General features: G+C 35.4%; 1 protein-coding gene across 19 annotated transcripts in view; it reads right to left on the reverse strand.

Moving 5' to 3' along the window:
- The window catches only part of DLG2 (discs large MAGUK scaffold protein 2), a 1,981,735-nt gene that overhangs the window by 739,518 nt on the left and 1,218,367 nt on the right, over positions 1 to 23,850 (reverse strand). For 4 of the 19 annotated variants that reach the window (XM_041730236.1, XM_041730234.1, XM_041730232.1 and 1 more), the window contains exon 1: positions 2,467 to 2,571. The exons of the other annotated variants lie outside the window; for them this stretch is intronic. In XM_041730236.1, coding sequence (XP_041586170.1) covers positions 2,467 to 2,571 — 105 coding nt within the window. Of the gene's footprint in view, positions 1 to 2,466; positions 2,572 to 23,850 lie in introns of those variants that run through there. 19 annotated transcript variants of the gene reach the window in all.

The following is a 23,850-nucleotide window of genomic DNA, read 5'->3' on the forward strand; positions in this document are numbered from 1 at the left end:
TATTGCTTGTGTGAGACATGGTCTACACCATGTAGGTAGCTCTGCATTCTAATGATGTGTTAGAAATACACACTTATAGGAGATATACAAACATTTACCTGCTCATGAAATTTTCAGGTCAGGTTTCCTAAGATAGCTACATAATATATGTCGACATTTCCTATGCATTATCTATTTTTAGTATTTTATTTTAAAAGAGAACCAGGTGAATTTCAAAGGTGGCAATTGATTAAATCAATATATTTTGTCATTTCCTCAATAATGAAAATATATGTACCTTTAGAATTTGTTTGTATATCTCAAAAAATGCAGGGTATCATTAGGCAAGTATATCATACATCCACTTATGTATATGTGTGTGTAAATATGCGTGTGTGTGAGTATATGAATTACATTATTGCTGGGTTTAAAAAAGTATGAATTAGTATTCTTCTTCTGAGATCTAAATTATATCTTCTGACAAAAAAATAAACTGAGGTTCAATTTAAACAGATTTATCTCTGATAGTAATATTTTAATAATAGCTATCATTTCTAAAGGCAGTCTTCAAAAATTGTGATGATATAATGATATATTTAATGCAAGACTTGGAAAAAAATGATAAGATTTGAGAGATTGACAAACTACTAATATCTCTTTTAAACAGATTTAGAGCAGTCAAAATGAAACAAACCTGAATAAAACTGTGCATGTATGCAGTAGAGGGAATTGGGAACAGACACAAGAATGGAAGAAAGAGTGGCCCGTGGACTATGGGAATTGAATCCAAGGCTATTTCTTTTCCTCATAAGACTCTATCCCCTGCATTAACATATTGCTGCTCCTACCATCATCCCATTGCAATGCTTTAGTCAAGGTTTATTGTTTTCTCCAGATGGATTTAAATAGAAATAATTTTATTAGGTCAGTATAGACAAAGCTGTTAATGAAAACTGCCAAGATGCTAGAACTGGAGATTTGTTATTTGATTTCATTTCTCAAGTGCTCACCAAGCACCCCTTGTTGTGCTAGGCACTATGCTAGACCCTGGGGATATATGCATCCTATATGTAGGGAGTTTAAGACAGGAAAATAAGAAAACAAGTGTTAGTTTCTTCCTTCAACTTACTTTCCTTTTCTCTTTCACTCCAAGAAGTTACAATATAAGAGAGAAAAAAAAAAAACCACTTGTAACAAGATATGTTAGGTGATAAATTGGAGGAGGAGCATGCAAGGAACCTAAAAGGGAGAAAAGAACTGCCTGCCTACAAAAATTGCTCCACAATTAGGTGATACTGGCTTCACAAAGAATATCATAGTCTCCTTGATAAAACAAAGGAAGAACAGTTTAATAAAGACAAGAGGAGCAAACTATGCACATCCGATTCCAGTTCAATGTAGAATCATTATAACATAATCTGATTTAGAGAGCTTTTCATCATTAGTTTTTAAATTCCTTGCAAAAAATTATATTTTATGTCTTTAACATCAAGACAATTTACAGAGATCCAACTAGAAAATAGTACTCCATGAGAAGAACTTTAAATGTAGCACAGCCTTTGAAAACACTTAGGCGATTCCCAAGTTATAGAGAAAAATATAATGGGACCTAACTTGCATCGGTTGAAAAAAACTTGAACTTCAAAGTTTATTCCCACTATGGATAGAGGTATGTCTCCTGAGTTTCTATGTCAGAAATAATGTTTTACTTGAGAGATTCCAAATAATTATTAACAGGGACTAATTGTTGAGTGTGCCCCTTATTTCTTAATTCCTTTATTCTTAATCCTTAAAAAGATCTAATTAAAGAATCAAATATTTTAAAACTCTTTTTCCAAGTCCCATTTACCTAATCTCAGCCAATCTAATGTAGCTAGCTTGGTTCCTCTGGTTAAATAATTATAAGCACAAACATTATTTCTGCAACGTGTAACACAATGACATTGACTTATTAATTTATTTTACATATGTATACATTTCTACCAGCTATATTTACAAATTTCTAAATAGTGCATCATTGCTTTATGAAAGGAATAGTCATGCTTTTCAAGAGAGATTTTATGGTGGATTTTACTTGGATAAGCAACCAAAATGTAAGAACTAACTTTGGATTCTTGATCTATATATCAAGCCACTCTAAGGAATTCTGAGGGAATCAACCAAAAAATACATACTGTAAGTTGCATCAAATACTGATACGAGAAATATCCATCTTGTTTCCTTTCTTTAGTACATGTTACTTTTAGAAACTACATTCTTTAGGGGGACGAGTTTGCTTGCACCACTCTTTACTCTTTCTCATTGATCAATGTCTGCCTGTATTAAGAATTCAGACTTCATAGGGAGAAAGAGAGATATATTTATTCCACATAAGAGCTACAGAGAAGATACCACATCTTTAAATGCATATAACACATGCCATTTATCTACAGCTATAAAAAGAAAAAGAAAAAAATCTTTAGGAAAATAAAAGGAAATTTTCCTTACCGGAATGAATGCATGTTGCATAGCTTGCTCACATTGTTTTAAGGAGGCAATAGTATCCCACAAAAGCTGATAATTTTCAGCCCGGGAAGCACTTGGCCGTTGCATAGCGAAAGCTAGTAACACTCAAACTGAGCTCAAAGAACCCAGTTGAAGAAGGAAAAAACCCTGCAGATCTGTTACATAAACTTCTTAATTAGATCTGCTACACAAACTGCTATCTTAAGACTTTAAAAAAAAAAAAAAGTTAATCAGAACATTTCTTTTGGGGGATAACTGGGCATGACTTGAACAGAGACAGATGTTTTCATTGGGAAGGATTTTCGTTCCCACACTTGTGAAAAGCAATCCCATCAATGTTCCCCTGTCTTCACACGGGTCTGGCGAAACTGCACATACCATAAGTGTGTGGGGGGAAAGAAGTAGGAGGGAGAGATGTGAAAAAATATTTCTACCAGAAGATTTGGGTGGCAGGCCATGAAGGTAGAATTTGAGTAGCTTGTGAAAAGTAGTAAAATTGATGGGAGTGGGTTACATACACACATATATGTACGTGTGCAGGTGTCTACACTTGTCTTCTGTGTGAGAAATACAATTATATACATTCATCCTCACAATGTTATTTAATCTGTCTAACTCTTCTCACTTTAGATCTAGACATGACATTTCCATCTACAAAGTATTACTACCTTTATTACCTACAGAGTTGTATATCTGAAGTATCCCTAAAGACTAACCAGAAGTTTCTGAAGTATAAAAATACAGTCACTTATTTATCTTAAAATTTAAAAGTATTTAGAGGATCTTTCTTTTTTTTTTTTTTTTTTAAACAATGACTTCTCCAGTTGCAAATTGTTGTAAGGGTCACAACAATCCCTAGGTTAAATATTTTTTTTTTAATTTTCATTTATTTATGATAGAGAGAGAGAGAGAGAGAGAGAGAGGCAGAGACACAGGCAGAGGGAGAAGCAGGCTCCATGCACCGGGAGCCCGACGTGGGACCCGATCCCGGGTCTCCAGGATCGCGCCCTGGGCCAAAGGCAGGCGCCAAACCGCTGCGCCACCCAGGGATCCCCTAGAGGATCTTTCTATTGCTTTATGTATTGGAGAAAAGTCACATTTATATGTCATTTTAAGTAGAATTTTCATAATTAATGCCAGGAGAATTAGCCTCTAAATAGTCTTGGGACCATAGAGTGGTCTGCACAGAACAGGAACATGTTAATTCCAAAGAAATTGGTTACACACTTTAACAACAAAAAAGGCTAGTATAAAGCACCAAATAAAATCTGAATAACAGAATATAGTGACATTCTGAATGTTTCTTCACCTAAGACAGGAGCCCTCAAAGTGAAGTAAAGCTGTACTAGCCCCCCATAGTGTCTGTGGGATTGTTGAGTTGGGGGTAGTGCATCTTGAAAAAAGATGCTGAGTACTCAGAAATTCCAAAGGAATCTATACTCTCAGAGCTAGTTACATAGCCAACAAGGAGAACATTTATTCAACCATTTCTAGAGGTAAGGGGTAAACTGAGGGCAATATGTAATATAAAAAAATAAGCTGTGCTTTTAATTGACCTAGAAAATCTAAGGAGTACAAAACAAGGTACAAGTTGTAGGAAATAGTTTGATGACATAAATGAAGGATTTTTACTGCATTATTTTTAGAAGAGCTACATGATTTGGGTTACCTAGTTTTTCTGCATTTAAGTCTTGGCAATGGCAGATTAGTTCATGATGATGACCTTGTGGTATGAAAATCTCAAAGGCTGAAACTTTTCCTCTTATCTCAATTATTTTACACTTTTTTTTTTTGAAAGAATTGGAAGTAGAATAGATCTTCCAAAATTTCTACCTGGGTAATTCATAGGAAGGTTATTTTTCCTTAATATCTCATGAGTATACAACATAAGGCTATTGCCATTAGTTTGTTTTTCAATATCAATTCAACCAACCTTCTCTTTTTCTCATTCATGGTGTTCTTCTGTTCAGTTCACACCCACAGTCCCTCCTCTGCCTTCATTCCTGCCCTTATACTCTCCCATCTGCCCCAGCCACATGCTTCTTCCTCATACACTGTCGACCAGCCAGCCCACAACTTCTAGAAGATATTCCTTTACTAGTAAATGTTCCGTATTTCTTAAACAACAGGAAAATAAAAAAGTTGTTTTGTAAGTTATCCTCCAAAATTCCAGCCAATCCTTTCTGAATCCCTTGGACAAATATTCACAATTATTTCAGTCCCCCGCTGTATCTTCTGTCCCACCTTGCACTTCTCCTACCTCTTGTTCGTTAGGTCCCTTCATTCTTCTATTTAAGCAGCATGTCCTAAACGATCCTCATTTCCTTAATTTTTAGGAAAAGGGTAGATAATCTGCAGTCCACATGTAGAAACTCTTCATAAAAAATGATCTTTGAATCACTCATTCATTCTTTGATACAATAAACATATCAAGCATCTCGTGTGTTATACTTTTTTGATTGTACTATGGACACATGAATATATCACATGCTGAATCGTCTTTAAGAAGCTTAAAATCTAATTGAAGGGATGATACATGTCATGAATAAGTTGAAAAACGGTTAGTGCCATAAAAGAGGTAGCAGAAACTACTCACAAAACAATGAAAAAGAAAAAAAAAAAAAACCACTGGGGAAATTAGGGCAGCCTCATGGAAGATTTAGCACTTTGCCAGGCTTGAAGTTAGGGTAAAATTTGGACAAGCAGAGATAGATGGGGGACATTCCTAAGGAAGGAAAATAGAACAAAAGCAGAGTGGGAAATTAGAGTCCATTACTGGTTGGTTTGGAAGGAACATGACACTAAGAGAGCTTAATAGTAAGATTTATACTGGAGCCGAAGCTACTCTTAAATGCAAACTCAGTCACTTCCTATTCCTAATGCTAACCAATCTTAGCTCTAACCAATTTTTAGATGGTCAATGTGCGTATATTCAGTGAAACTCTTTTTTTTTTTTTTAAGATTTTATTTATTTATTCATGAGAGATACACAGAGAGAGGCAGAGACATGGGCAGAAGGAGAAGCAGGCTCCATGCAGGAAGCCTGATGCCACACTCGATCCCAGGACTCCGGGATCCCATCCTGAGCCAAAGGCAGACGCTCAACTGCTGAGCCACTCAGGTGTCCCATATTCGGTGAAACTCTTTTTAAACTTCATGAGGTGGTAAATTCCATATATTTGTTACCCAATTTTTAAGTAGGTGCACTGGTATACTTTGAGGCTTTAGATGGTTCAATTATCTAGGTCATATTACTTACTTAATGATTTAATTTTTATTAAGCACATATTACACGTTTTATACTCATGCTCGATAACTGTTGTAAGTTCTACAATTTCTTTCAATGTTCAAGTGAAGTACACCATGAATCTCACCTGATCAAATATTTGACTTAGCTCAACTTGGCTCAGATTAACAAACATTTATTGAGCTCTACTATGTGCTCAGCACTGTGCTGGAAACAGAGTGCAAAAATAAATGTATTTCAAGCCTCTGTTTCTTTTCAATGACTCTTCAATGTACATTTGTTCCTGCCTGTAAAGTAGAGTTTATGTATTTTCATCCTGTTAGCAAAATACCTGATATCTAATGGCTGCCCATTTTTCCTTTAAACATAGTTATTAGGCTATATATCCATCATATCTAAATATATCACCATGTTTTAAATTATATTACGGGCCTTAGGATGTCTGAAAGTACTTTTTGTATAATGGTATTACCATACCCAGACAAGTCTTCATTTGAATGCTTTCTGTTGGTGATTGGTTTAAATATAACTTCATGACAATTGTACTTCCAGTAAAAAATGTAGTAACAGGGCTTGGATTTACACTCTGGTCTGAGACAACTAATAAATGGAACAAAAATGTGAAACAATGAATTTCAAATATGGATATCAGCCAACAAATAACAGTGAACTCTGAGTGATAGGAAATAAATAAAATAAGCCTTGTGGCTGCCCCATATACAACCTTGAATATCCAGGCCACATTGCAGGGGATCCAGTTGAAACCAAATGAACTTGCTAAGTTGAAGAGATAGAGTTGGTTTTCTAGAGAGACCGAAGTAACAAGGAGACACAGAGATGTCTATAATTATAGTTGGTATTTTAAAACCCTAAATAATTAATAGAATAAGCAGACAGAAATCTGTAAGGATATAGAAGACTTGTAGAAAACCACCTATCAATTTGAGCTAGTATAGCTTTAAAGAACACTCACGCAGCAACAGCAAAATATATACATTCTTTCCAAGTGTTCATGGAACATTCACCAAGACACAACATATTCTGAACCATAGTCAATTTCGATAAATTGAAAGGGAGTCAGGACAAAGAAAATATATTATCTGACCACAGTGAAATTATGTTAGAAATCAAAGTAAAACCGTATCTTGGAAGTCCTAAAATATTTGGAAACTAAATAAAACATAAATAACTCACTGCTAAAGAAAAAATTAAAATAAAAAGAAATTAGTATGTATTTTGAACTGAATAAAAATAAAACCACAACATATCAAAATGTGTTGGATACTCTTAAAGACAGGATTAAGAGAATGTCTATAGCACTAAACACCTTAATTTGAAAAGAAAAAAAGATCTCAAATTAATGATCTCAGCTTACACTTTTCACAAGTGGAAAAATATAGCAAACTAAAAAAAGAAAGAAAAAAAAACAAAAGAAGCAAAAGAAGGGAAATAAAAAGGATCAGAAAATAATGTAAAGAAAGTTAAAACTAATAGCTAGTTCTTTGATAATATCAATAAAATTGACAATCCTCTCACAAGACTAATGAGGAGAAGAGAGAAGAAATAAATTATCAAAATCATGAATGAGAGAGGTAATAGCATCACTATGGATCTTACATCTGTGAAAGGGTCAATAAGAAAATCTCACAAACAACTTCATGCCAACAAATTTGAAACCTTAGATGAAATGAATTCCTTGGGAGATATAAACCAGCAACACTTACTCAAGAAAGGTAAGTAACATAAATAGCCATCCATATATCTACTAAAGATACTGAATTTGTACTTAAGAATCAAGAAACCAAGACCCAGATGACTTCACTGATGAATTCTGCCAAGCATTTAAGGAAGAAATAATATTCTACAAACTCAGACAACTAAAGAGGAAAGAATACATTCTAATTTGGTTTTGGGGGGCCAGATTACCCTGGTACCAAACCAGATGAAGATATTACCAGCAAAGCAAATACCCATATGTTCTCATGAATATATATCTATATATTCATGAATATATATATGCAAAATTTTCTAAACAAATTGTTAGTAAATAAAATTCAGAAAGATATAAAAATACAATGCATCATGACCAAGTAGGTTTAACCTTTGAAAAAAATTCAATACAATTCATGATATTATTAAAAAAAAACAACAACAAGCAAACAACCATATGATCATCTCAGCAGGCACAAGAAACATTATACAAAATTCAATATCCATTCCTGGCTTAAAAAAAAAACCCTCTCTGGACAAGATAGGGATAAGTCTTTTCTTATCACTTATTTTTTTAAGGATTTTATTTATTTATTCATGAGAGACAGAGAGAGAGAGAGAGGCAGAGAACAGAGGCAGAGGGAGAAGCAGGCTCCATGCAGGGAGCCGGATGTGGGACTCGATCCTGAGACTCGATCCTAAGACTGGATCCTGGAACTCGATCTTGGGACTCCAGGACCACGCCCTGGGCCAAAGGCAGGCACCAAACCACTGAGCCATCCAGGCCAGCCATCCCCCTCTTAACACTTCTATTCAGCATTATCTGAGAAGTTCTAGACAGTGCACAGGTGAAAAAATAAATATTGGAAAGGGAAAAATAAAAGTGTCTTTCTTTCCATATAGCATAATTTTCTATGTAGAAAACCTCACTCATAGAGTCTAAAACAAACTTTAGAATCTATAAATGACTTCAACAAGGTTTCAGAATACAAGATAAATACATAAAGATCAAATTGTATTTCTCTATATTAGCAATAACTAAATGAAAATTGAAATAAAAATGATACCATTTATAATAAATATAAAATACTTAGGTATAAACTATATAAAACATGTACAAACCATGTACACTGAACAACACAGACCTTTCCTGAGAAAAATTAAGGCCATATAAAAGGAAAGCTAAACTGCATTTCTGGGTAAAAATACTATTTTAATATTGTTAATATATCATATTCTGAAAAATAATTTATAATTTCAATGAAATGTAATCCAAATAAAAAACTCAGCAATGTTATTTGTTTGTTTGCTTATTTATTTGTCCTGGAGAAACTGCCAAGTTGATCCTAAATTTCATAGAAATTCAAAGGATATAAAATAGCCAAAACAACTTTGAGGAGGAAAAATACATTCTAGAAAAAGTACTATTTGTTTTCTAGTCTTATTATAAAGTTAAGATAAAGCGGTGTGGCATTGGCATAAAGATAAATAATATACCAATGGAACAGAATAGAGACTCCAGGAATTGATCCAGTCATCTATAGATAACTGATTTTCAATAAAAGTGAAAAGGGAATTCAATGGGGAAAGGTTATCCTTTCAACAAATGATATTGGAACAACTGGATATCCATATGCAAAAGAGCAAACTTTGAGGTACACTTTTCATTAAGAATTAGCTCAAATTAGATTATAGACCTATACATAAAACCTAAATTAAACTAAAAAAAGAAGTAGAAGAAAAATCTTTGTGACTTTAGGTTAGATACAATAACAAAAGCACAACCATAAAGGAACAAACTGATAAACTGGATATCAACAAATTTAAAAATTTCCATTCTTTGAAATCCATTGGTAAGCCAAAGAAAATCAAAGCCACAGAATGGAGGCAAAACTTACAGACCGTATATCTAATAAAGGATTTGTTTCTGAAATATAGAAAGAACTCTCAAAACTCAATAATAAAGGAAGAAACAATCCAATTAAAAACAAGCAAAACATTTTAACAAACACTTCACCAATGAAAATGTACATGTATTGAATAAGCATATAAAAAATGACTGACATTGTTATTCAGTAGACAAATAAAAACTAAAAATACAGTACAATACCATTACACTCCTCCTAGAATGGCTAATATTTTTTTTAAAAAAATACAAACTATTCCTAGGGTTGTTGAAGATGTGGAAGATTGGAATTCTTATACATTGCTGGTGGGAATACAAACGGAACAAGTACTTTGGAAACAGTATAGTGGTTTTTGTTTGTTTTTGTTTTTGTTTTTTAAGTTAAATATACATCTACTATATGATTAAACTATTTGACTCCTAGATATTTATCCAAGAGAAATGAAAGCATATGTCCTTGTTAAAGACTCATACACAAATATTTCTAGTAGCTTTATTAGTAATAGTGAAAACTAGAACAACATCAACAGATAAGTGGGTAAACAAACTGTGACAGATGAATGCAAATGAACGAACTATGGGTACATACAACACGTGAATGAATTTCAAAATAATCATGCTGAATCAAAGAAGACAGGAAGAGTACATATTGTATAATCCCATTTATATGCAACTCTAGGAAATGCATATGGAAAGGAGAACCTGGGTATGAGGAGGTAAGGAACATGGGGGAGGGAGATGGATGGAGAGATTACAAAAGGGTAGTAGGAAACTTTTGAGGGTGATGGATACATTCATTATCTTGAATGGATGGTTTCACAAATTAAAACTTATCAAATTGTATGTCTTAAATGTCTTTAGTCATTGGATATTAACTTCATTGAAGCTATTTTTTAAAATTTCTTTAAAAGTTCCTGGAAACAAAGCAGAAAGTCTCACTCTCCTGGGTTTTATCCCAAGTGACAAGCTCTGTCACCATTTAATATTATAAACTTGTAGTTTGGTCCATCTCTCACAGGAGGGGAGAGGATTAGAAAGCAATGACTTTCTAGCAGGAAGGGAAACACAATATATGGATAAGTTTAACCTGGAAAAAAAGTGGCTAGAGTTCATATCCAGGGGCCATACCCTTAGTTACGATTCTTGCCCTAATTAGCTGTAAGATCTTGGTTCACTTATTTTGCTTTGACAAGCTTCAATTATTCATCTATAAAATAAAAAGCTTAGATTCAGCCATCTCCTGTGTCTTTCAGAGCTATAATTCAGTGATCTGTGAATATATTTTAATCCTCAGTAATCCCATTTTCTTCTTAAAGTAAGCACTTACAGACATGACCTTAAATTTAGCAAAGATATCCCATGTAATTTTGAATTATGCATTATGTCCTGCATGCTGATAATCTCTCTCTAGTAAGACAGTAAGCTCTCTTAACAGTGGGATCCTCCATCTTAAAATTTCTGGCTTCCTTGTCACATTTAAAGTTCAGAGCTTACTTCATTGTAACAGTGACATTATAACTGATATTAAAATTGTAAGAATAAAAATTTACTGTTTAACTTTTTAAAAAACTACTTTCCCCTCCAGCATCATTCTCATCCCCACGAAAGTACTATTTTCAATTTACAGATAGACACAGGGGCTAATGTAAATTGCTTCACCACTTACTAGCTATGTTGGACAAGTTACTTGCTTTTTCTGCATAGTTTCTCATCTATAAAATGGACATAACAGTACTTACCTTTTAGGATTAAATGAGTTAATATTTGCAAATATTCAGAGCAGAACCAGGCACACAGTAAGCACTTCTATTCATAGTGCTTCTGAAGTTAATTTCATTTTAATTTACTAACATACATAATTAGTAAGAAATAAGTAGGTAAAATTGCATCTTTTGACTCCATTTGACTCATGATCAGAAAGTATTTAGGTAATTGTAGATTTACCTTTCTTGATTACCATTATACCCTAGTCTAAAGTATGTATCCTCTTTATGTTTTTTCTCCCTGAAACCTGATTCTTCCTTCACAGTTCCCATCTTAACAAATATTTGTTTCTTCACTTTATTTATTTATTTACTCATTTATTTATTTATTTGAGAGAGAAAGAGAGTAGGGGAGGAGCTGAGGGGGAGGGTGAGAGAGAATCTCAAGCAGGCTCTACGTCCAGTGTGGAGCCCAATTTAGGGATTGATCTCACGACCCTGAGATCATGACCTGAAATGAAACAGAGTCAGACACTTTCCCGGCTGAGCCACCCAGGTGCCCCATTCACTTTTTTTTTCTAGTCTTTCCCACTAAGCTATAGTTTCAGAGAAGAGACACAAATGTTCAGTCAGTACAGTGCCTGGGATATGATGGACTCCTTCAGTGTTTACATGATATTATGATTCATGAGCTCTAAAATAGATAAAATCCTACCTACTAAAACTCCAAAAAACTTATGTTAGTATATTTATCATGTTCTTTTTTATTTTCAAGAATATATGGTGAATTTGGTCACAGGTTTTATTATCAAAAATTCACATGTGATCCATGTTCCCCTAGTTAATTAAGAGAGAATGACATGTCTTTTTTGATGAGACAAGACTCACATGATTGTACCAGGGTTAAAGGTCAAACGAACTTTTACTGTATGCAGTAATGTTCCAGAGGGCATGAAATGAACTGTAGTATATAAAGATTCATACAGTAGAGAAATGCGCTGTAAATTCAATTGGTCAGTTAGTCATATTTCAAAAGGGTTTAAGAGATGCAAGTCATTGTAATAGAGTGCTGTTACCTACTCTCGGCTGAATCTTTGGAATCATAACTCCAGTATTTTACAGGAGAGAAAGCAAGTGATCCCAAAGAAGCTGACTGAAGCAGGAAGGACACTAGGTCTCCTTGGAACATAGTTTTACCAAACACTAGGTCACAGCTCATTAACCCTCAGGGCAGGGTTAAGGTCAGGGCTAACCTGGATAGAACTCTAAGGAAGATCACGTTTGTCTTCCTCATTTTCTTCCCCTTCAAGAGCCCTTACCTCTTCTTCTCTGGGTTCTCCTGACAGAAGGAAAGCTACGTGAACTCATTGGTAGGACAGTATTCAGAATTTAATGTCTCCCGCTTGCTTTCTTGATTCTTTTTGAGGACAGGTGTCATTCTTATTCCTTTGTTTATCCCCAGGCCCTAGCACACAGCCTAGCATGTCATAGGATTGTCAATGGTTTGTTAAACAAATGGATGGATGTGAAAAGTATTGCACTTAATATTGATAATGACGGTAATTCCTTATATTTATAGAGAACATTTTGCTGACAAAGCACATTCACAACTAGGAAGTCACTTTCCCTTTACTTTTTATCCTCTATCTATTCACTCATTTAAATACTACTACAACAGGGGTGCCTGGCTGGCTAGTTGGTAGAGCATGCAGCTAGATCTCGAGGTACTGAGTTCAAGCCCCATGTTGGGCTTAAGTTTATGTAAAAAAAAAAATTATATATATATATATATATCAATGACTCCTTCATTTATATTCTTGGTCCAGATTTCTCTCCTGAATTGCATATTCTACTGCTGCTGGTCATTTCCATCCAAGAATCTCACAGACATCTCAGACTTACTGCCTTCAAAATCTGAGCTCTTATCCTCTTTCCTCCCCCTCAAATCTGTGTCTCCTTCATTTGCTTATCCAGTAAATCTCAGCTCCCTCCAGTTGGTTAAGCCATAAGCATCCATCGCAGGAACCCCCAATATCCACTTCATCATGACCCCTGACTGGCATTAACTTTGCCCATCACCATTGTCATCTTGTACCCTTTCTCCCCCCTCAATGCTGCTGCTCCACAAGCCTGCTTTCAGTATGTAGGATATGATGAAACTCATTCTCATGTCAGTTCCTATGCAAATGTTACTTTGCCTGAAAACTTCTCCCACTTCTTCTCCAGAATTCTCTCCCACTTATCTTTCAAATCTCAGTTTCACTGTGCATTGTAGGAGGCTTAGCAGCATCTCTGTCCTCTACTCATAGATGTCAGTTGCTCTCCCTTCCCCCAGTTGTAATCCCCAAATAGATCTCCAGACATGCCAAATGTCTCCTGGGGGGATAAAATCCTATCTACTTGAGAACCACTGCTCTAGACCCTATTGGGGCAACCTGCCATAGTTTTTCATGGAACCTAGTTTATAAACCTCTTTTTTGTGATTTTTGCTGGACTCCTTGTTGGACTTCTCATTGGACTACCCCAAAACCAAAAGAGTCCTTTTGTGTATCATTACATCACCTATACATACACAATGTGTGGCATTTGTTAAATAGATGAATAGATTTGATTATCGCAAAAATCACGTGGAGTGGGTACAGCCACAATTAGCATTCACGTCTCAAAACTGAGGTAACATATAACACTGAATGAGCAAATGATAGGCACATGGATCACATCAGGAATAAATGGTAGATAGAAGACTTTAACTTAGGTTTTTCCACTCTCAGGTTTTTTTGTCAGCATTTATTATTTGATTGCCATTATCATGTTTTCACCTTCTCAGATTGCTTGCCCTTCCTCCCTTCCAAATTTCCCATAGCATCTTGTCTTTGCAGTCTATGCAACAGTAGTATATACCTAACTGTATTTCAAGGGTGAGATGACCAGGATCTCACCGGGGCTTCCAATAATGCTGTACTCTGATGCTTTTGACAATGCACAACATATTAAATATAGGAAGGAGGGGGTTAGGACCTTGCATGTTGAAATAGAAATGAAAAATGGAAAAAAAATCAGTAACTCCCTGAGTGAATTTGCTTCTATGATATTTGTAGCCCTGTGGTCCACTCTAGTAAAAAGCCTGGAAAGAAGTAATCACATGACAGGTTAAGATAATCTGATTTTAATGTAGGCATTGCAGAATTGCTAACTAGAACATGAAAGAACTATAAAGATGCTTGATTAAAGTTATCTTTTATTTCCATGCTGCCTAAGTATGGCCAAGCAGAAACATCTCAACTGGAAACAGGAAAAAAAATTAATGGCACTTTCAGTACACCTATTGCCACTTCTGTTTTCCAAAGATTTGCGAGGCAAGATCCATACAGCATAGTTACCCAATTTTTTTCCAAACAAATATTTTTGAATGCCTAAGTGTTCCAATGGCCAGTGATGAAGTGGCTGAGAGGGCAGGGCACATGGTTCAAAGGTAAACCGAATACTGAGGTGTCCCCCAGCCATGGAGAGGAGCTATGTTGGTGGGCGCTGTGATATTAGAATTTTCTTACTGGCAGCAAAATGCTGGGGGTTAAAGTACTTTCTCCTCTAAGCAATGCCTATACTTTCTTGTCTCTATACCAAAGCAGAGAACATGGTTAAGGGTACAAGATCTGGAATTAGGATTCCTGGGCTAGAATCCTAGTTGGACTGCTTTTTAATTATATGACCTTGATCACGTTTCTCTACTCCCTGGGATTCAGTTTCCTTATTTATAAAATAGGTTGGATAATGACATGTGTATTATATGGTTGTCGTGAGGATTGAATAAGTCAGTTCATGTGACCAGCATAAAATAAATGCCCAATAAACGATCATTGATTATTATCTTTCTTTAAATATACCTGTTTCTATTTCTATGTAACACAAAGTTCTATCCATATGCCCTATGTTTCTCATCTCACTAGTTCATAAGCACCTCGAGAACACTGCATTTTCATCATTGCATAAGTATCTCATTTGATTCTTAAAAAAAAATCCTATGAGGCTAGGATCCTTTTATCTATTTCATAAACAGGAAACTGAGACCCAGACCCATTAGAATGTGCCAAGGATTATGCATGGCAGGGCCAGGGCTAAAGTGCTGGTCTCCTTAGGAATAATCTTTTGCGCAGTTAACATCATAAAATTTTCACAGAGTCACTTCTTGTCTCAACTTAAGAAATCAAAATAGCCCTCAAATGAAGCTCCCTGAGAGTCTGTCCTCCCTTTTCCTTCCTCCTAATCAGCATGTCTCTCCTGGATAGCAACCACATATCTTAGTCAGTGTTTGAATAAGACTCTATCTCTCTCACTACTTTTCCCTGTTCCCTCCTCCTTCCCTCCCTTACTCTCTTCCTCCCTCCCTCCATCCCTTCCTCTCCTTCTCCCCACCTCCTTCACACACAGATATCTTATTGGTCTATTTCACTTGGAAGGAGAGGATGACATTACTGATGACTTTGAGGTTTCCAACTTGTATGGTGTGAAGACTGAGATCAGGTGAGAGAGCCAGGAAGAGGTGAGAGAGCCAGGAAGAGGTGAGCCCAGATTACTAGGGCAGGCAACAAGCAAGCACTAGTGAAAAAGCAAAATGAATGGAGTTTGAATTAAAGGTAGATAGATAGACAGAATGAAAAGGGGAGAGAGTCCTTGATTCTAGTAAAGCTGGTAGGCAGGGGAACAACAATTAATTAAAAATCTTGCTGGAGGAAGATTAATGGATCTGCGTATCTGCTCCATTAATTATTTACTGTGTGAATTTGGGTAATTTAGTTAACCTTACCAAGTCTCAGCCTTCTTCTGTGTAAATTGTGAATAATAATAATAATTAATAATAATGTTTTCAAACTTCTAGGTATATTGTGAGGATTGAATGGATTATTTAACATTTCTTCACACATTTCTTCATTCTTATGAAGGCTAAGTGAATAATACCAAATGTAAATTTACTATAAATATTATTATCATTAGTATTATTAATGTTATCAGGAAAGAGAAAGTATAGAAGGTCTGTGAGGTAAGGGGGATAAATTTCTGTTTGGCACTTTAGGCAATAAAGAGCTATGAGGATAAAGTATTATTCAAAGAAAATTTACAGTTATTTCTTAAATGACTGGGAGGTAAGTACTACAGATGCAGGAGCTCAGCTAGGATTTATTTTCAAAAGCCAGGTGTTTCTGGGTTAGAACAAAAGCCAAATCCCAGTCTCAGAGTCATCAAAAGCATTTATCCCCATGAAGTCCAGGCCTATTCACCCCAAAATGAAGTTGCACATAGACTATTAATGTATGAATAGCAAAACTGCAAATTAAACAAACTAAATCATTTGAAATTATACTATGAAGTCAAGAGAGTGACATGTAAACTACTCCAAAGTTGAAAGGCTGGCCACAAGCACAAATAACAGATTCCACCAAAATAAACCTTGCAAATTTGATTTCACTGGAGTGTGTTGATGTGATCAAAGGTCAGTTAACATAGGGATCACAAACACTTATACTGGGGTGAAGCTTTTATAATGTACTAAGACTAAATATTACATTACCCAGGCACAGAAATATAATGTTTTGTGGGCTTTATAATTCCTCTATATCAGCAGTCTCTCCCCATAAAAATGTGAAAAGGCATATGCTTTTTGATATCCTTTTACTCAGCAATAATTTCCTTTAAAAACCATTTCAATGAACACTAAATGAACAAAAACTGTCAATTTTCCTTTTATAATGAAAAGAAAACTGCTGTGATGAAAAGGTTCTATTCATTATATCTAATTAAAAAGTTAATCCTTAGGCTCCTCATTTTTAAATTCTTTCAAATGGAACAAAAGAGTCTCTCTTTCAAAAATGGGAGACAAAAGCACAGTTATTAGGTAACACTACTTCTACAGTAAAGCCACAAACTTGGAATTAATATTGGCCCAAGCTATTGTGAGAGAATTAGGGAAAATTACAAGAATCAACCAAATCTGGCCTTTACTGACCTATGTTTTCAATGCAGAAAAACCCCATTAGAGCACCAACAGTAGGGGATCAAATAAGCAATTGTGATCTAAGTCTTTTGTGCTACAGAGAGAGAAAAATGGTCTCTACATCCCAGCTGTGGTGTGTGTGTGTGTGTGTGTGATATGACTCACTCTCTTAATATGAGTAAGAGGAAACTTTATAGGTCCAGAGAGAGAGAACCAGAAGCAAGTTATTCTTCTAAATAGGTGAGCCTTTACCCCAAGATCCAGGCTTATAATCAATATTTTAATGTTACTCTTGAACTTCCTGATGCCCAGAGGAGAAGGGAGGAGAGGACCCTAGATAAATATGGGACATAATCCATCTGCATATGATGGTCTCACCTGGATCATGAGAAAGGAATGGGGAATAGTTCTGAGAGCCTAAATGCAAATTGTAGGATTACAAGCAGGTTGCATTTACCATTTCTCCCTTTTGCTTCAGTGTTTTAAGTATTTTAGGGGACTGTGTGGTGATAAAAGTAAGAAAGTCCTTTTCAAGGTACTCTTTGCTAAAGGGAGTTGTAACTGAATCCATAATACAGCAATGGATTTTATAAGGTGGCTTCCTGTTTTTAATTAGCCAGCACCAGCAAGACCACTCTCAGTAACTAAGCCAACTCATTTTTTTTTTTTTAAAGCCAACTCATTCTGATCATACTCAGTGCTGCAGCTTCTAACCTGTTCCAAAGCAGTCCTCACTAAAGACTGAATATCTGCAGCTCTGAAATAAGCAAATACAATTAGATGTCAACTCAGATCATGGCCTTCACTGAGCAAAGGGGCAATCTTCCTAATGGATTCTACTCTCCCTTCTTGGCAGAATTCTTTCTACATTTTTGCCTCTCAGGAAAAGAAGACATAGAAGATTGAGCTAATATTTTTTTACAGAATTTGTTTTCCTGAAAGGATCTTTTAGATTTTGTTGACATTCTCTGCTTTCTGCCTTTACTTTGTCTTTCTGAGAAGCAGATACTTAGGTACTAAAAATTAAATATACATCAGTCATTACTGTTTCATCATTTTAAAAAGTTTGTTAGTGACCAACTCAGTAGATATGTCAAGAAAATACTGTAATTCTTTATAGTTTATTCTTTGTACTTTGAAGATGAGGTAGACTTTATTGTATACAACTAAACATTGACTAAAATCACTGGAAGTCAGCTGGGTGAGCTAAAATATATGAAATTAAAGAATAAATCCAATCAGACATGAGGTGAAAATTATGGTCAAGATAATGCAGGATGAGTGAAGTCAGGAAAACAAATGAATATTGCCCAACTAGACTAGACACAAATCTTTCAATATCTGGACTGACAGCAAACCTATAGTCTAACTTCTTGGCTACTCATTCATGCATGGTATGACTTACAATATCCATCCTAAATGATATGGCACATATAGTCCCATCATTGAAAACATTAAAATGTCAGTGTTAAAATGCTAACCTCTAAACTTATACTCCCCCTTATCTATGTAAAAACTTATTAAACAAAGCTAAAAAACATTTAAATGTCAAGTTTCTTCTCAAGCAATGACTTTTATCTCCATTTGATTTATATTCTAAAAAAATAATCTAGAGATGATCCAAAGATCTGGGGGATACAAGGGTCCATCTAAGAACAAGCCAACTTGGGTTTAAACATTGGCTCCACAGATAGTTAGGCAAACTTCCATGAACCCTTCCCTTCATCTGTAAAATGGGAGTAATGCCTTTAGTATTTCAGGGTCATTGTGCATATTAGAGGAATTGATATGGCTACATTTATAACCTAATTCTTAGCACCTAGGAGGCAGTCACTGAAGTAAATTATCTTCACTTAGTTGCCTTTTTATTCCTTCTTTGTTCTTTCTTTCTTTCTTTCTTTCTTTCTTTCTTTCTTTCTTCTTTCTTTCTTTCTTTCTTTCTTTCTTTCTTTCTTTCTTTCTTTCTTTCTTCTTTCTTTCTTTCTTTCTTTCTTTCTTTTTCTTTCTTTCTTTCTTTCTTTCTTTCTTTCTTTCTTTCTTTCTTTCTTTCTTTCTTTCTTTCTTTTTTCTTTCTTTCTTTCTTTCTTTCTTTCTTTCTTTCTTTCTTTCTTTTTTTTTTATGGGGGGTGGGGGGAAGGAGCACCCATTGCAGAGTCTGATACAGGGCTTGATCTCACAACCCTGAGATCACGACCTGAGCCATAATCAAGAGTGTGACACTTAATCAACTGACCCACCAAAGCACCTCAATTTCCTTTTCCTTAATTATTTTTGAAAACATCTAATCTGTTTATTAAGCATCTATAAGTTTCTAAACTAATTCTGAGTATTGATAAAGCACAATACTGCTCCTGCCCTTGAGGATTTCAGACTAGCTCCTGCCCTTGAGGATTTCACAGACTAGCTCCTGCCCTTGAGGATTTCACAGACTAGCTAATTATTTTATGAAACTTACATCATATACTATGATGGAATGGATACAAAATGTAATAGAAAACAACATCAAAGTAGTTGGGGCTCTAGGGAAGGATAGGGACTAAGTAGACGAAGAAAAATTACAGATAAAACGAAATGCCATTGTGGCTGGATGTGCAGGGTGGCCAGAATTCTGCAGAAAAACAAGAAAGAAAGGATTTCCCAGGCTCAGAAGAAAAGCACACAAGGCAGATTATTCTTCACTCCTATGGTTTAGAGTGGAGAAGACTTCTCCAAATGAAAAGCTCTGGGTCTCTTACTCCATTCCCAGAAGAAGGAAATTTTATGCTGGATAAGTTCAAAGAAAGAAACTGGGCATGCTCAGCTTACTCTTCCTTCTTGGGAGCCATCCATCCAGCCTGAGCTTTGCAATCTCTTCTCACTATAAGATCAGCTTAGCGAGGCAGGCTGTGCCTCTATAGGAGAAGCTAATAGTTTGGAGTAGGGAGTAAATCTAGTTCAAAAGATCTTGGCAAGCTCATCTGACTGCCTACCATAGCCATTTCCTCCAGTGTAGTTCTCATCAGTAATAAATCTGATTTTTTAAAAAAATCTCTATCAGAATCTGGCACCTCTATCTTATCTGGTTTTACTTTTAAGATTTTAAGATGAAAAAAAAAAAGATGCTATTTATTGAGCTCCACAGATTTGATAGAGAGTGAGAGTTTAGAAATAAGAAAGTGCATAGTGTATTCAAAATGTGACTTTTTTTTTTTCTTTTTCTTCTTCAGGATAATAATACACTTAGGACAGAGAGAGGAGGAGAAACTGGTTTTAAGGTTTCAAGTTGGTTAGTGAGTGGGTAATGGGGGCTTCTCTATCACCCTAGGAGATTTGGACTGTATCCTATAAGCTGTGTGGAACTATTGAAGTATTTGAAGTAGGAGAGATATGAAAAGGCATTTTGTAGGAGGAAGGAGTGCTGGACTATCCTGGCAGCTTGAGGTGGATAGATTTTGTGGTGCACTGGCAGCAAAAAGCCAATTTAAAGACTTCCAATAGTCCAGGTAAGATCTTTGTGGGTATATTTAGTCATTGATCCAATATTGAGCTCTAAATTCCTTAGAATCTAAGAAATTTAAGACAGAAGGCCAACATACTTGAAATTGTAGTGTTAAAATATCATATAAGTCAAGGGAGGAAAAAAAAAGCCATATATATAGACAGTCCCTAACTCAGATGGTTTGACTTATGATTTTTTGACTTTACAATAGTGTGAAAGTGCTACATATTCAATAAACACTGTGATTTTTGAATTTTGATCTTTTCCTAGGTTAACTATATGCAGGATGGTCCTCTCTTGTGCTGCTGGGAAGGGGCAGCAAACCACAGCTCCCAGTCAGCCATGGGATCATAAGGGTAAGAAAGCAACATATAACCATTCTGTTAGTCATACAACCATTCTGTTCTTCAGTTTCAGTACAATAGTCAACAAATTACATGAGATATTTAACACTTTATTATAAAATAGGCTTTGCGTTAGATGGTTTTGCCATCTAACTAACATAAGTGTTCTGAGCATGTTGAAGGTAGGCGAGGCTGTGCTATGATGCTCAGTAGATTAGGTGTATTAAATGCATTTCCAATTGTGTTATTTTCAATTTACAATGGGTTTATCAGAACTTAGCCTCATTGTCAGTTGAGGAATATCTGTAATGAGGGTTCCAGTAAGAGGAACTAAGCTCAGCTGCTGCTGAAATGAAGACATGATTATGTGGACAATCTAGAACTCATCAGAAGTAATCACACCTAATTTAAAAACCATTGTCTAAAAAGACAAGCCAAATTTCACCCATCATGCAATAGCTAGATGTTCTGCAGGAAAAAAAAAAAAATGAGCATACAAGCCTCCTGCATTACCATTACCACTACCGGGAAATGAATGTGTATGTAACAGTATCAATATAACAGATTAAGTCATAAAGGGTATAGGAAACATAATTTAGATATGATTCATCTCATGATATAACCTGAGGGACATTGGATTGGATTGGATTGATATAATCCAATAGGAGGGACGTTCTAGTGGACAGAGCAGGATTGGAAATCATAGCTATAGAACCCTCCATATTCTGGTTCAGGTTCATCTTGCTAAACAGGCACTCTGTTTTGAGTTAACTAAATAGTATGGGTTTCTATCTTCAAGCTATCATGCATACATTAAAAAAGGTAAATTGAGATAGCTTTTTGAAGAACAACCCTTGTTCTCTATTACAGAAATGAGAAATAAAACTCAAGGATGCTATATACCATATCCTTTTCTTTAGCAAGTATTTATTAAGAACTTATTGGGAGGTCTCCATCGTGTTAGTTAAGTGATAGATCTGTCCCTTGAGTGGAACAACTGCAGCAATGGACCCTAAGATGGGGAGAGGGAGTTCTCCTTAAATCATAAATTGACCTTCCACATTTCAAAAGAGGTTAGAAAGCTTTTTCCATTCCAGTTTTTGAGACATTTATCCTATTACAGAATTATGATGGCTTAATAAAATAAATAAATGAATATTTAAATAGAATCTCCAAAAAAGCAATAAGTAAATTATTTTTATTTTTATTTTATTTTTTTTAAAATTTTATTTATTTATGATAGTCACAGAGAGAGAGAGAGAGAGAGGCAGAGACATAGGCAGAAGGAGAAGCAGGCTCCATGCACAGGGAGCCCGATGTGGGATTCGATCCCGGGTCTCCAGGATCATGCCCTGGGCCAAAGGCAGGCGCCAAACCGCTGCGCCACCCAGGGATCCCAAGTAAATTATTTTTAAAGCTGTATTTTTGCTACTTCGTCCCAAACCTATTACATTTGCAGAAGTCTCATCCATAATCATTACTTTTCGAGCTCTATTGTGACCCAAATAAGCTTAGTTTCTGATCTCTTAATGCTTATCAGCTTCTCATAAATCAAGTCAACACCAGCAAATGCAGGCTAACATATAAATTAGTACAACATGATGAAAGGAGTGCCCCTTTGGGCTCAGACCTGAGCTCCGAACATAAATTTGGTTCTTGTTAGTGATGTATATTAGGGCAACTTACTTTCCTTCCAAAGTCTATTTGTTCATCTATAAAATGGGGAGATGACTTACATTCCCATCCTATTTTGAAGGTTATATTAAATTAAGATGGTATATAAGAAATGCTTCATAAAGTATAGCTATCATTATAATTTGTCAAAATTACACCATTCATATTAAAGTAAACAGGATCATTGAGTGCCAGGGCTGTAAAAGAAACTACAGATCTGCACTGCCACTTTTTTCCTTATTCATGGCTAACTGTGTTCATTTTCACTCTGCTCTTCTCTTAGGGGTGCAGATGTAGCCTTGCCATCTTTCTTAGCATCACTGTCCATTCAGCCATCATGAGTCAATCAGGATCGACACAGTGAAACATATTAACAATGTTTAATCTAGTCTAGCTTCGTCCACTTGACACGCACTAAGATTCTGAGATTTGGCTTGGGTGATTCAGAGTCCAGTCAGCCCAGCTAAATTTTCTGATTTCCAGTTCTTCATCATTCCACTGGAGCATACTCACTCACTCTCCTCTGAGTTGTGAAATTCAAGCATGAGTCCAAGCTGAAAGAGATAGATCACTTAACAGCCTGGCACTATAATATTTCTGCTGATGCAGGAATTAAACCATGACCCTTGCAATATACAGTTACTGACTGACTTGAAACAAGGAGCTCCTCAGGAGACTATTTATGCATTCTGTCAAGGCCAGTGCTACAATGGAGTCTACAATACCATAATTTTAGAAATGGGATAATGGACATTATACCAAACTGCTGCCATGTTAGCCGCAGGCAACACATGATAAGAAGACACTTTCAGATTCTACAAAATATGATTATCAATTTTGACATCAATTTAGTCAATTGGTGTGGAATGTACAAAGGGAATATCTCTTCCCAGTGGCTAGTTTATTCCTAAAAAATACAACTTACTCATTACTGTCTTAATAGCAAATTGCAGTTTAAAGGAAGAATAACTCTTAGAAAAACATTTATTTATTTTCCAAAAATCCCCTTGGAATTTAATTAGCAAAATAAACAGTATCAACTCTTAAAAAAAAATTCAGAAAGAACAATGGACATATGCCTGTGATACTATTTTGTTACTTGAAGCTTAATCTTAAGAAACTGAGACTAGATTCCATTGTAAATAGACTCAATTTCCGACATCATTTCTCCTTCATATTTGGGGTAATTTCTAATGAACTTAATGAATGGTGTCCCAGGGATAAACTCAAGATTTCACAGTTCAATTGAAAAGAAATGGATGGAGAGAGAGAGAAGAAACCATATGTTTGAACCATATGCTCTAAATAATAATAT

The sequence above is a fragment of the Vulpes lagopus genome, chromosome 15 (assembly GCF_018345385.1).
Source record: "Vulpes lagopus strain Blue_001 chromosome 15, ASM1834538v1, whole genome shotgun sequence".
In the NCBI taxonomy this organism is placed as follows: Eukaryota; Metazoa; Chordata; class Mammalia; order Carnivora; family Canidae; genus Vulpes; species Vulpes lagopus.